At 43.1% G+C, this 15,358-nt stretch overlaps 1 protein-coding gene across 2 annotated transcripts in view; it reads right to left on the reverse strand.

Moving 5' to 3' along the window:
* LOC142490356 (cyclic nucleotide-binding domain-containing protein 2-like) overlaps positions 1–14,248 on the reverse strand; it is a 318,494-nt gene extending 304,246 nt beyond the window's left edge. For both annotated transcript variants that reach the window (XM_075592538.1, XM_075592537.1), the window contains exon 1: positions 14,118–14,248. In XM_075592538.1, coding sequence (XP_075448653.1) covers positions 14,118–14,143 — 26 coding nt within the window. In that variant the 5' untranslated portion in view covers positions 14,144–14,248. The remainder of the gene's footprint in view (positions 1–14,117) is intronic.
* Positions 14,249–15,358: the final 1,110 nt, after the last annotated feature.

Genomic DNA, 15,358 nt, shown 5'->3' on the forward strand with positions numbered 1-15,358 from the left:
CTGCAGCCCTATTGGCTCCTATGAGGCACCTGGTGCCTCCCTCGCTAAGCACTATGGGAATTGTAGTCCCGGGGCACTTACAATAACATTGGGGCCGCGTGCGCTCCCTCCCTCTGCCTATACTAACCCCTAATGGCCACCACAACCTCTCACTAACTATCCCTACTCTCGCGCGACTCTCCTGCGCTTTCCCTGCCCTCACGCAACTGCTCCCTGGCGCTAAGGTTCTCCTTGCGCATGCGCGAGCTATCGGGGCCGCCTGGGACCTACTGCGCATGCGCGAACCGGCGCAACATGGCGGCGCCCTTACAACCCGGCTCCGAGAGCGCCGGGAGCCCTGTAACGCGCATGCGGCCTTGGCAACCGGCCGCACGCGTCCCTGGCAACCCCCGAGCCGGGGCCTGACCGCCCTCACCCCTGAGATCGCCGCGCGGTGCCGCCATTTGACTCGGCTGCACCCGCGATCGTCAGTAAGGTGAGGGGGGTGCTGACAGGCTGGGGAGACCTGGCTACATATATATATATATATATATATATATATATATATATATATATATATTCATATTATAAATAGTAGAGCAATCCCTCAGCTATGTAGCCTGAAATCTATTTTGTGGTCCGGGGATGTAGAGTAATAATTCCTTTTGAGGGCCAATTATTTTTTATCTCTTCGCAAAGACAGCTGGTATCAACAGATGTAGTAAGACTTACTGTTTTCAGCACAAGGGCAAAGCCCGGGTTCAAGGCCGTGACTGCCCCGGTGCCAGAGGACTATCGCTGCGAGGGCGGAGGGCAGATCCGGAGCATGTACTCCCCGCACTGTAACCACAGCGCGTCTATCTCAGTAACCGCAGCTTTAATCTCTGGGGAACTGTGCTCCACGCTACTAAATCAATACTGTCTGCTATACACTGCCAGGGCCCAGGGTGGGTTTTTTTCTCCTCCTCCCCCCCCCTTTCCCTGCCCCCACCTCCCCCACCTGCTCCAGAGTGACAGGTAGGGAGAGAATGGGGGGAGGGAGAGATAGAGAATGGTGGGGAGGAAGGGCGAGAGAATGGATGGGAGGTTGAGAGATAAATGGGGGAGGGAGGGGAGGGAGCGAGAGAGAGAAAATGGGGGGGAGGGAATGGGGAGGGGAGAGAAATAATGCTGGGAGAGAGACAGAGGAGGGAATTGAGAGAATGAATAATACAGCATAAATGGGGACGCTATTAGACAAATACCATTATAATATTTATTTTTTAATGATGTAATTTATTTTAAAAAAAATTTTTTTTTTACTGTGTCCCTATTATTACTTTTGAAGATCTAGTCACCCTATCAGCTCACTGCAGTCCGGCGGACTTTGCTGCACATGGCGCCAGCAAGGCAGACGCGCGTGCAGCGCCGGCAGCGGGGCCGTAGCCTTACAAGCCTCTTTGGCACACAAAGACTGGATAGTTAGACTTGAAGTAGGGGGAATGGTCTGGTAATCCCTCACACATGCCTTAAATGGTCTGTTAATCCCTTATGCATGCCTTAATGATCACTATGGCTAATAAGAGGTTCATAGATTTTGATACCTGCCACTTATTTATTCAAGTTACCAGGTACATATAGAAATGATTCCTGGCATCTTCAGTAGTGATGCAGGCATCGAGCACTAAAATACATGTTTTAATGTTCATATAGCTTGTTAATTTTATCATGTATTATTTTCCAAAAGTGCCATTATTCTTAGCTGCAGGCCACATCTCTGTTGCTTGACCTTAACCTTAATGATAACCCAAAGTGAGTTGTGAACCATTATCCGGTGATATACAGTAGATTGCTAGTGCTGCTATCACATACAGTAAGCACTTTGAATCTTGGAATACATAAAAAATAAAGGGGACACAAAATGACTTTGCGTTAAAATCCGAATCGAATTTCCCACTCTGAGGACCCAGGCCATATATCTTTTACTAATGTTGTTCCTTTAACTGCACTCCTGTGTCTCACATAGCTTTTATATATCAAAGACACTTGACCTTATATATTAATGATGACTGTCAATTATGATTTGACTGATTTTCCCTTTTTATATTTTTATTTTAACAAGCTGAGGGACTTTCCTGTTATCCATTTAAATATTATTACTGAACCTTCATTTTTTTTCTTCTGTTACATCAGAATATATGTATGTATATCTTTATTTATATAGCACCGTCCAGGTATATAGCGCCTTACAATATACGGGACATACTGTAATATTATAGCACATCATGGGAATAAGCGCTTCAGTCATAAACCAATAGGAAAAGGAGTCCCTGCCCTGAAGAGCTTACAATCTAAGTGTACATCAACATTGTTTCTATTGACTTGAAAGAGAAGCAGCGTAGGTACTTTTACACCCATCAGACAGCTCGTGTAGACGAGAGTGATAAAACCTACTCTCAGGAATCTTGTTACTTGCAGCTGTGTGATTTCTCTACACATTTCTGTTTCAAGTTCTGCTGACATTATAACAATTCAAGCATCCTTTCAAACACCCCAGAAATGAGCAAAATATATATACCCTTTTTATAACTTTTCTTAATTTTCTATGTGAATAAATCAATGCAATGTAACAGAAATTGAAATAGAAATAGACTGCCATCTACTGGAATCATTTGGATTTTATTATTTTAGTATGTACGTATCATTGTAGTGTGTGTGTGTGCGTGCGTGCGTGCGTGCGTGCGTGTGTCAGTGCCAAACATAGGCATAAGATAACTAAGCTACAGCTTAGAGTTTGAGAATAGGTTGAGATCGTTTCGGCCCCAAAAATTATATAAAGAGCCTCAAAAATTGTCAAGAAAATAATGAATTTCAAGTTTTAAAATTGGATGACAAATAAAGATGATATTGGAAAAAGAAGATTCTCTGTAAATACTGTATGGACATTTTCGTTCAAATATAACCATAAGCATCATGTGCATCGAAAGTGACAATCTTCGTAGCTCATCATATGAAGACATCATCAATAACTTTGCTCTCCAAAAACACTGAAAGATTTTTTTTAAATATATATATTAAAATTAATGTGATGTGCAACACTGTTAATTTTAGCATTACACCGTCGTCTTTGTGTATAACAATGCTTTCTTTCATTGCAGTTTCATGTTCATAATTTCAATGGTCCCTTCCGTCAGAATAATAAATCTATTTCTAATTTACGGGTCCCCTTAAACTTTATATAGCTATGGCGTCAGAAGGTCAAAGTCACGCCGTGTGTGTGTGTGTGTGTGTGTGTGTGTGTGTGTGTGTGTGTGTGTGTGTGTGTGTGTGTGTGTGTGTGTGTGTGTGTGTGTGTGTGTGTGTGTGTGTGTGTGTGTGTGTGTGTGTGTGTGTGTGTGTGTGTGTGTGTGTGTGTGTGTGTGTGTGTGTGTGTACACCTGGGCTACATTTCAGGGAAATACACCTAGTGAGTCTGACCTGTGAATTGCCATGGTGAACATATTGAGCATTGCGAACTCTGTGTGAATGTTGGCCATTTTAAAAGACCTGTCATTGTCACAGTTATTTCATACAAGACAAGCACTCACCATCATTCACCTATTTTAACATGTAGGATCTTCAAATTCCGAAGAACTGCTATCTATGTTGTGGACTGGTCATTTCTGGCTTTTCCATATGACTTCACAAGACTGGTATTGAATTACTTTACTGGTAGCTTCTTCGCCCCATTCATCTTACTTGCTGTTTATTGTAGCATTACTCTATGGGAGAGGGAGTGGCTCAGTGAGTAAAAGACACTGACTGGCACTGAGAGTTTGAGAGTTTGAACCAGGGGAGCCTGGTTCAATTCCCGGTGTTGGCTCCTTGTGACCTTGGGCAAGTCACTTTATCTCCCTGTGCCTCAGGCACCAAAAACATAGATTGTAAGCTCCACAGGGCCGGGACCTGTGCCTGCAAAATGTCTCTGTAAAGCACTATGTATAACTAGCAGCGCTATAGAAAAACATGCTATTATTATTATTACAGTAGGTCTAGTCCAATTTCACATTTTGCTCGATAATTCAACCAATGTTGAATAACTTACAATATGCCTGGAATCTGAACTCCAAACAAAACAATAAATACCACGGGCTTGACAATTTGTTTAGATATTCTTTATACAGTAGATAGAGGCTATACCTTTTTCCAAATGCAAACTTCTATTTCTAAAAATGTATATGTACACTACAAAATTAAACAAAATAAAATCATTGAAAGCCCTTCTCTGGAGTCTGGAGGCAGATTCAATATAGGTTGGGATACCTTTTAGGGAACAACATCTTTATAGATAAAATTCTAACGTACATAGCTTCCAAAAACCATACTGTAGGTCACCTTGATTAATCACCTTTTTAGTCAATAGTCCCATAATATCCAATTGCTAAAATTGTGCACCTCAACATGGATGCGAATATCACGACTGGGCATCAAGACTTTATTTTATTTCTGCTACTTGCCTTAAACTTGCCTTGGAAAATCTGGCGCTATCACCAACAAGATCCAGGTACATGCTGCAAACATTTCAATGACATTTCTGCAGACAGAAATGATGGCCCATCGGATTAACACAGCAGGGGACACAGTTTGAATGGGACTGCCAGGGACCCCCACTGTTAATCCGATGGGCCATTAGTCTGTCTGCAGAAATGTCACTGAAATGTTGCAGCATGTACCCAGCATGTACCTGGATCTTGGTAGTGATTGCCCCAGATTTGTTTTAGAATACTCGTCGGCACTACAGTAGCTCGGCACAAAATACAAGAAATATGATAAACCAGAGGTACATTTGATGCAGATCAGTTTGAAAGATTGATGCCATCTTAGACCGATGTAGCCAGGTCCCCAGACTGACCCTCACCTCCGTTGTGGTGAGAGAGTCAGGGAAGGTTGCAGGGTGCGCTCCGGTGCTCCGGGTGCTCTGGGAGAGGATGAACCTGAGATATCCGCTACTCCGTTGGATGGGGAACTGAACCCGCGGGAAGTTGGCCAAGAGACTAGTAATGATAACACCTCCGAAGATCCCCAAGAGGGACCCTCTGAAAGGGGTCCTCGAACTCGACGAGCATCTCCCGGGGGAGCTACGGGTAAAGGGCTCGGTAACCAAACACCTAATACGGTGACTCCCGAGAATTCACTTCTGGACCCACAGAGTCTATGTTTTGTGCCTTCCAATGACTGTTCAGAGACTTTATTTCCCTCAAGTGAAGAGGCTGAGCCTCAGGACTATTGTGGCCACTCTCCTAAGGGAGTGACCGAAGAACAGCTCCGAAGGAGTCAGAGAGTCGGGCAGCCTCCAATGAGGATGACCTATGATCTGTTCGGGGCACCCCATTATGAGGCTCAGCAGTGGGCTCGCAATAGAGTTAAATCTGTTATCGTTATGTTCAGTGAGATGTACAATCTTAAATAGAGCTATGATATGTTAAGTTGTACGTATTCATGCATTTTTATTATATAACATGTGTTCAAGTTATGATCAGTTATTGTTATGCTGTTCCAAGCGTGGCCGTTGGATTCCACAAGGGGGAGGATGTAGCCAGGTCCCCCAGACTGACCCTCACCTCCGTTGTGGTGAGAGAGTCAGGGAAGGTTGCAGGGAGCGCTCCGGTGCACCGGAGGCTCCATGGCTACCCGAGCATCCAGGGCGTCGCCATGTCTGTGTTCGCGCATGTGCCACAGAGGTCGCGCATGCGCAGCAAGTGGTTGCGCGAGCGCGCAAAGCACTGACCAACCAGAGGAGGTTTAGAGTAGGGGACTACAAGTCCCATGAGCCTCAGCAGGACCAGGTGAAGGCCGGGAGCCAATAGGACGAGGAGACTGAGCAGGGGGAGGTTAGAGGTTAGGAGGTTGCGCAGGGGAGCACGTTGGGCAGAGAAGACCAGGAAGGGGAAGAGGTAGGAGCTCAGTGTGTAGAGAGGCAAGTAGCCTCTACACTAGGCCCACATACCCCCAGGCCCAGATAGGCCCTGAGTCCCAGTCAAGTCTTGTTAATATAGGGACAGGCCCTAGAATAGGAACCTGTCACGTTAGTGTGTGGAGCTAGGGACACAGAGACTGTCACAGCTGCATCCCAGAGGTTTGGGACCAGACCTCTCCAGAAGTACCATCAATCGCCGGGTGGGATCGGCCCGGAGGACATCACAGACAGCCCCATGTCGTTGGATCCTTTGTGAAGACCGTTTGCGGGCCCGAGCGCAGGAGCGCTCGGCAGGTAACATCCAATAAAGTGCACCAACTATAACACTGTCCATATAGTGGTTGCGCAGTCACACACATACATTCACCTTGGGGGGTTATGGTGTGGAGTATTGGACACGGTGTGGGAACACGGTGAAGGGTCGCGTCCTCCGAGACGCGTTAGTTATTGTGTCTCCTTGAAGAGTAACATTAACAGGATTGGTATTATGCATGGTTATGGTTATCGCTAGTAAAGCTACTGTTTCTTTTATATGCAGTGTGAGTAGTACTGTATTATTGTCCTGTGAGGAGCAACACCCGCTCTGCTGGGAGCCATCGCAGGTGGAGGCGCTGCACCTGGTAAGAGATTATCCCTACATATACATTGCCCCAGGCTCTCCGTGGCAGAGGCTTAGGCCCTACGAACCAACAGGTTAGACAGCATTGGTAGTATACTGTATTTAGAAGGAAACAGGGCTACACCTATTTGATTTATATGACACACAGAAAAGGAATAAATTAAGATGCAAACGATTCCAATTTCCTCGTGAAACGACTCCACATATAGTGTAATTTACTGATAAAGCACCACCTAATGCAATGGGAAGGTCCTTTACTAATCCCAGGGATGGGATTGGAACCTAATAACTAAGTATAGTGTTGTGAAGTATTGATGTTTTGTGAAAATCTTGTGTGTAGTGTGACCTGTTCAATAATGACACAATGGAAGCAAAAAACAAGGATAGCGCGAATCAATAAAAGTAGCCAGGTTGATCCATTAAGGATATCTACAACATTATCCTGTTTTATCGATGACAGGTTTAGGAGTTTAAGGATCCCACTTTGGATTATATATATTTTTTAAGGCATAAGTTATTAGAGTTCTCTTGGTCATCTCATGATGTGGTCACTTTTATATATAGTTCAATGGCATCACTAAGGGTAGCTCATAGCTTTATAGCCCAGCTTTTAGGGAAGGTTAGGATTAAGACCGATTATGTCTATAAATATGTATATATTTAGGGTTGCTGACCATTCTGTATTTTATGTTTCATGAATGGTCTTTTTTAATTTGTATGATACCTATTTCAAGTTTTGATCCAATAGTTTAACAAGTTTTTGGAAAGAGCCCTTTATGCTTATTAGTGGTGAGCTATCTAATTCATTTAAAAGTATGATTTATGATGTATTGATTTGATTGTGTATGTGCCATTTGGACACTCTTCTGTATTTTTCACCAAGTGCTCATCATGATGTGGTTTTTGAGCGCATTAGGGGGTGAGCTGATCCCAACGTGGTCAATAACTTAAGTATGTGTATAAAGCACGATTTATTACATTTCTATAGATCAGGAAGGGGCTTTGTGGGTGACACAGCATACGAGCTAAATCTGCACATGCCAGTATTTTAATGACTAACAGGACATTTCACTGCTATGCAGAAGAGACAAGCGCCACGATCTGCGCATGAGCTGTTAAACTCAATCAGCAAAGATGGCTGGGGATAGTGACGCATCTGAACTGACAGAAGGAGGATATTTAAACTCTTGGAGAGACACAAGGAAGACACAGAGAGCCTGAGGAAGCTAAACTAGCGAAACGCGTTGCTCGAATTCGCAAGGACTTTTTACCCCTGGAGGCCATCGTAGTGGAAGAGTATGGGTGCGTTACAGCTGTGCGTTCCACCGTCTGCTACCCGGACACGAAAGCAGTGAGCGCCCTGATGCTACAAGCCCCATAGACTCTGCTACACCCGACGGGAGGTTTTTAGATGTAAGAGTTTACTATTGTATCTGTTTTAATAAATTCTAAGTGGTTTACTTCCACCCTTTCTATATTTCACTGTCATTGGGGGAGTATTCTAAGAGCCCTGGCAAGAAGGAACTCCAAGAAAAGAAACGTAGAGACTCCAGATTCCAGAGGGAGAAAAGAAAAGAAACCTTTGAGAAGCCTGCACTCACACAAGGCTGTGTGAGTATCTTTGCTGCATAATTATTTTATATCCAGTTTGCACTAATCCATCCCTGTGTAGTATACACCTAAAGGAGAGCATTGACTGAGGTTCGTCTTTACCCTTGTGCATCTTTGAGGTGTGAGGTAAGTCTGGCTACATTGCTAACCAGTCTGCCTTTTTATTTTTATTTTTCTATCTCTACTTTTATTGATTCGCGCTCCCCTTGTTTTTAGCTTCCACTATTCCACTCGGGGAACAAGGAAAGGTTCCCCAAAGGGGTTTCCGAGCTGCGGACATTAGACTCCAAAGGTGCATACTACTATTGACGTATACGAGGGGGTCCTCTATCACGGTATTATAAGTGTTCTATGGTTCTATACTGTAGGTTGTATTTGAAACCTGGTCAGAGAGAGCGCCCTAGTACTTTTTTTTACAATAATGACACAAGACACAATAATGACATAAGAAATTGACATAGCTGACCTCAGGAATAAACAGTATTTTATCATCAATGGTATTAAGGGAGTCAGAGTCATTGTTAGGGGGCCCCGCAGCACAATAAGATATCATCAATATAGTGCCACACAGATTTGGTGACATGCAAAAGAGTCAGCTGTAAAGATCAATTTTTCTGCCATGTAGAGATTGGCATATAAAGTGCTCCCCATAGCAGTACCCTGAATCTGCAGATATTATGAGCTCTCACACCTGAAATAGTTCTAAGAACTAACTGTAATTAGATATAACAAATATTCAGTTGGTGTGAGACTTGTGTGCTTACTAGTAAGAAAGTGTTGGACAGCTGCAAGACTCGTTCCATTCAAAATGTTGGTATATAGAGATGAGATGTCCATAGTCACTAGCACACTGTCTGGGGCTTACCCATTTCACAATGTGCCAGGGAATGGTGAGAAAAAGGTGTGTTGAAAGACGATGAAAACCGAGTTGCATTGCATTTGATTAATGAAAATAACCCAGTACTGTATGTACTGTATGTTCCTTAAGAGGTATGATCATTGAGAAAGTACAACCATTATGGCGAGGGTGGCAGGGACAGGACCCTTCTGCAACGAGAAGCATACTGGATCATCAAGCTGCTTCCAAGGGAATTAGTACCACCTTAATCTTCTCTTTTTTTTTCTAGATCCCAGGTGGATGTTTTAACTGTCTAGCTGATAGAGTTAGTTATTCCACTGCCTTGTTGTGTGTTTTTTTCCCACTCCTTTAATAATTTCATCTTGGTGTAACCCAGGTCTCGAGCCGCTCCTAGAGACCCCCCTCCCTTGGAGCAGCGTGGTCGCGGGTGCCGCCGGAGCCAGCGACGGACCCGACGGCTGCTTCCAAAGGTGGGGGCCGGAGCAGGGAGTAGCGTGCTATCTCCGCGAGCAGGCTGGTTGCCGGGGACGCGATCGGGCCATTGCTAAGGCCGCGATCGCGTTGCTGCGGTCCCGGCAGCTAGCGAGCAGGGCGCCGCCATTGCGGACAGACACGCGCATGCGCAGTGATCGCGCGAGGGCAGGAAGAGCCCCAGAGACAGGGCAGAGTCGCGCGAGAGTAGAGAAGGAGCAGGAAATAGTGAGGCGGGCATTAGTAGTTTGCGCAGGCGCAGGGAAGGCGCGCACGCGGCCCCAATGTATTTGCAGCCTCCACGGGACTACAACTCCCATGAGGCTTAGGGGCAAGCACACCAGGTGCCTCAGTGTGGCCAATGAGGGCCAAAGATCTCCAGAGGGAGCAATAAGATACATTTCGCGCGCTGAGAACGGCAGTTGGAGCTGGGGAGCTGTGAGGGAAGGAAGGGTGCAGAGAGCATGTGCAGCTCCTGCATCGAGTAAGGTCCCCCACATCCCAAGTAAGGCCCCAACTCCCCACCAGGTTAGTGGGTAAGTGTTGAGGGACGGCCCAGATAGGGACGCTGCCCTTAGTGCGTGTCTGTGTGCTGTCTTGTCAGGATCACGGCTGGCAGTGCTGTGAGGCCTGACAAGAAGGCATAGTGATAGTGTGCAGCAAGTGGCTGTACGCGTTATGAAGTTTGCAGTGCGGAGTGTAGTGTTAGTGTTAGGGTTCAGTGAGTGTCAGGACTGGGATGAGTTAAGGGAGTGGGGCAGGTTATTACCCCGCAGGCCCTAGGAGTTTTCCCCAAGCCACCCCAGGTTGCGGTACATCAGGGACAGGCCCTAGGTTAGTGTTCCTGTCACGTTAGGGTTAGTTAGAAAGAGATAGGGATATAGCGGCGGTTGCTGTTCCCGTGATGCGGTTGGTGTTGCCGTGATTCGGTTGTGTTCCCGTGAAGCGGTGGGACCCTCGTTGGGGTTCCTGGAGAAGTACCTGGATAGGATCAGACGGATGCATCGCACGTCTGACCCTTTTAGAAGAGTGTTGCAGGCCCGAGCATCGGAGTGCTCGGAAGGTATTCACTATATATATGTGCACCAACAGGCCTAACACATTAATTAGTGACTGTGCAGTCACCCACGTTCTCTATTAGAGTGCGGGACATTGGGTGGGGATTCTCGGGACACTGGGTGGGATCACCTAGTGTTGGGAAGCGTCCTGCGCGACGCAGTAAGTGGCTCCTCTAGGGAGGGACACAGGTTATGATGTTGATATTGCTGTGATCTGTTTCTTGCATGTTGAGTAAAGTCCCTAGTTAATATATATATCTGTGTGAGTATCGATTATTGTGATTGTCCTGCGAGGAACCACTCCCCGTATGGTGGGAGCCATCGCAGGTGGAGGCGCTGCATCGTTGGAAGTAAGTACCCTTAGTATAAATGCCCCAGGTTCCCCATGGCGGACGCTCAGCCCTCCTGTGAGCCAACAGGTATAGCACCACACTAGAAGTAGTCAGATACACCTACACACCCCAATCTCACTTAGGGTGGGGGTAAGAGGGCTACATTGGTAAGATTGCTCGACCTGGAGTTATATGTGGTTGTGGTGTTTTGTGGTTGTAATGGGTGTTAGAATACAACTGCTGCTCCCTGAATTATTAATGTTGTGCTGGTGATCATATAGTATATGAAGTGAATAGATATGGGGCTTTTCTAGCTGAGGTCGTTTTAGGCATACACCACAGAGCCCACCTAGTGGGTCACTAGTGCAGCATACCACTGCCTCCAATTGCCTGATCATTGCCTATCGGTCTACTCTGTCACTTTTGGGGCTAGCTAACTGTACATGTCAATAATGGGGGTTGCCAATGTCGCCTGTTTTTTTCTTTTGTAGCACCAATGGGAGGATTAGCGTAGCCCCATACCTGTCTTTGTCAGGCACTATATTCATTTTATTTTTTCCTTTTCCTCTTTGTTTCAAGTATAGCCATTTTCTATAGTCTTTAATAGTTATTTGATCATAATTGTCTATTTTGATAAGTGTTTGTTGTGTGATCATACTCCTTTAGCCTCTAATGTATATAGAGCCAGGAGGGGTAGCATAGTACATTCCATTTTTTGTCCGGGTACGGTGCTATATTTTCTCTCTGCATTTGTTGTGTTCCAGATGCTGTAGAACGCTGTACCTTACCAGTTGCAACACTGGGAGAAGGGAGCATTCAGTCCTCAATTTTGATGTACAGTATTATTTCCAATTGATCAGATCAATGGGCATGTTTATTAGTTACAATATCCTTTTTTTCATTTGGCATCTTTATAGTACTACATCATTTTTTTAAGTGTCTATTGATTTATTAGCCTTGTATTACATGTCTGTCTGATAACTTCTCATTTTTATCTCAGTCATATTTGATGTATCCCCATGTATGGTGCTGCAACAATATATCTGTACAGATTACCTGCCAAGTTTCCCATAATATTGTATCTGCTCCACATGACAGGGATACAATGGAATGACACATACACACGTACACTACTGTATATATACTATTATTCATTATTTTATATATATCTTTATTTTTATATATATATATATATATTTATATAGTGCAGACAGTGGACTCTTATGGCCTCTCGCATCTGTAGCAATATATTTCAGTAAGACAATTGGAATGTAAAACAAAGGTGATAAGGGTGCATCAGAGCTGGGAAAGGGAAGGTGAAGATGGATAATATATTATGGTTAGACCAGACAATGAGGCGACAAAAACAAATTATTTTGCCACAGGACAAGCCTTAGGCTTATTATGAACTCTGTATAGTTGGTATGGAAATCCTTTTAGAAAGTGTGGGATTAGACTCATTTGAATATATTTTGCATAGCATATCTCTCAGGTATGCTCCTTTTTTAGCACAGACATGTCTCCCTAATTTATTTGGAGGGACTTTTGAGAGGTATACTATATTTACAACTGGCAACTTCTTTGAAAATTAGAAAGGTCTTTTCCCCTCTCTAACAATACGCATGCAGATTTTGGTGTGCAGAACGTATTTTGGCAAAATAATCAGCGCAATTCTGGGAAACAAACTTTGATAGTTTGGCCCATCCCTACTGGGGAGAAGGGTGGCATTTTGGTGGATATTTTTGGCACATGTGTATAAACTCCATATTTGGCCATTGTGCTTGAAGTCCTGATGAAGGTGTGCTGAGACACCAAATAATGTTTTGATATTACTTAAAGCTGCAGTTCAGGCTTTTTTTTTAAAAATGTATAGTTTTTTTTTACTTCAATAGTTTCATATGGGCAATCTCTACTTACCTAAAGAACTACATAACTGCTGGTCAATTCGTTCTCCGTCTATTGATCGGCAAAGTTTGGCGACATTTTTCAATATGGGTAATGTATTTCCTCTGTTTCTGTCACTCAGTGGAAGCTCATAAATATTCATGAGCACTCCTGCACTGACATGTGCAAGAGGGAGGGCAGGGCTCACAAAGGGATGTGCCAGGGCTTGTGACAGGACATGAAGGGGCAGTGCCTTAGTAAATGGTTGTTAAAATAGAAAATTGGTCTTTCAAAGTTGTTGTTTTTTTTAAAACAGAAAATGCTAAAAGTATTTTTTCTTACTACAGAACTGATTTATTAAAAAAAACACACATGAAGGATATTGCCTGAACTTCAGCTTTAATTCAAGACTGCTAACCAGTTAAGTATCCTTCATGTTAGGTGTGCATCCTCAACTGTATGGTATAGTATGTTTCTGAAAGGCAAGGACACTAATTTCTCTTATGCAGGTTTAATCTAAGCAATTTTTATTAAGTGGAAATGCAAAGATAGAAATACTGGGGGAGGGGGGGAGGAGTTGCCTTTTATGTCGACTATAATTAAAAAATACTTCACTGAATCTACCTCTACATCTGCTTAAAAAGTTGTGTGCTGATTAATAGAGATGCACAAATTTGCCAACGTTCACTTCTCCAACAGTTTGCTGGAACTTTTCAAAAAAGTTTGAAAATGTGAGAATATTCAATCAAAATGAAAAAGCTTAATTTCATGGTCATCCAAGGGCAACATTCTTTGTGTTCTCTGATAAATCTGCTGTATTACAGTTGCAGCAGGTACATTTTTATCAAACGCCCCCACTGTAGGTGTTTAAAATGTTACAGCACTCATTAGCACCATACCGTGCTACCGCTGCCACGAATTGCGTGCCAAATTGCACCGTTTAGTGTCTTACAGTGTGTTAACAGATGCAATAATTTCTGCAATATCTGTACAACACCAGAAAACGAATTTGCACATTAGGAGGAACCTTCATCAAAATCTCACAGCTGCAAAACCCCCATCTATAGCAAAGATTAACTGAAGAGAAATATTTCACATGAAAGAAATCAAAATAAACCCAACGGATTCTCATTTGATAAATTTGGTGCATGGTGATTGTATTGCCCCAGTGTTGCCATCAGGAGATAATAATAAATAGCTTCCTTGGTGTTTGCTCTTATATACCACCACACTTGATAAATGCCTCCCCCCCCTCCCCACCCCCACTCCCCCTCGCTGTAGTAACCAATGTAGCCATGTATTACAGGCACTTCATATTAATTACAAATAAAGTCATGGTTAAAAGGTACCGTGAAATAGCATTACGTACGTGTTTGTATGAAGGGTACTCTCCATGAGTGGTTACTCTTCAGCTGCCTCTTGTGATATACTTCAGTTGCACAGTGACAATGCAAATCTGGTATCACAATGCTCAGCTTCAGCATGTTACAGGTACTTACAAACCTTATATCTTTATGTGACTTTACACAGCCCAGTAACAGCCTTCTTAGTTATGTAATAAACAATGTCATCAAAGATTTAAGTACAGGAAGTTTCACATTTCAGTTGACAAAGTGAGGTATTGGTTATTTACTCTTTGGAGACTAAGCTTGCAGTTGCCATGTTTCTATTTACATAGAAATGGTTTACTATTTTCAATGGGTTTGCTGTGTAAACATTTGACCTTTGCCAACATGAGTGTATATAATGCAATGAAATGAATGGAATGAATAAGTTGTCAGCCACCCTCCTGTCTTGATACAGTAACCGAGTTGTGTGAAACTGATGGTCTACAAACTCTGTAGAAAAACAAGTGATCTAACAGTACTACATCCAAATGGAAAAAAAACAGAACTATTCAAAAGCAACCATTATGTACAGAATATGTGTTGGATTCATTGTATTGGGTGGTAAGTTAGTTGAATAAGGAACTGTAAGCACTGTACCTGCTTTTATTGAATGCATGGCCTTTTATTGTAACTGGCCTATGTTGTAATGTGTCTAGCTTTAGACTTGATTGTTCCATCCTGTATGATCAAATAACATGCAGCTTTAAATTGACCTACATTTATACTGATTAAAAAATTCATTGTAAATTATTCCCATGCTTACAATATTTCCTAGCATGAATTACTTTTAACTTTAGATATAAAGAAGCACAACCAATGGCATGCGTTTTTTTTAATGCATTATTTTATGTGGCTATAATATAAACAAGCCTAAGATAAATTTCAGAACGACAACGTTAAGTAAATAAATCAAAAAAAGCCTGTTTACATTGCTTCTAACTGGAAGAATGTATCGGCACCAAATATGACACAATTGTTGACTAGAGCATGGAAGATATGTGCTTTAGAGAGCATTACTTTTTCCTTAAGACAAAAACACTCTAAATTTATGGACATCTGGTTTCCTTTCTTATCTTATTTGGAAATGCATAACTCTATCATAGCGAGACCAGATGATGAAGGGAGTTATAGTATATAGATTATAAAACTGATTTAAAAAAATTATTTCATATAAATGTATAGATTTATTTGTTCTGAGATGGAGAGGTCTCAGATATCGGGA

This window comes from Ascaphus truei, chromosome 3 (genome assembly GCF_040206685.1).
Source record: "Ascaphus truei isolate aAscTru1 chromosome 3, aAscTru1.hap1, whole genome shotgun sequence".
Lineage (NCBI taxonomy): Eukaryota > Metazoa > Chordata > Amphibia > Anura > Ascaphidae > Ascaphus > Ascaphus truei.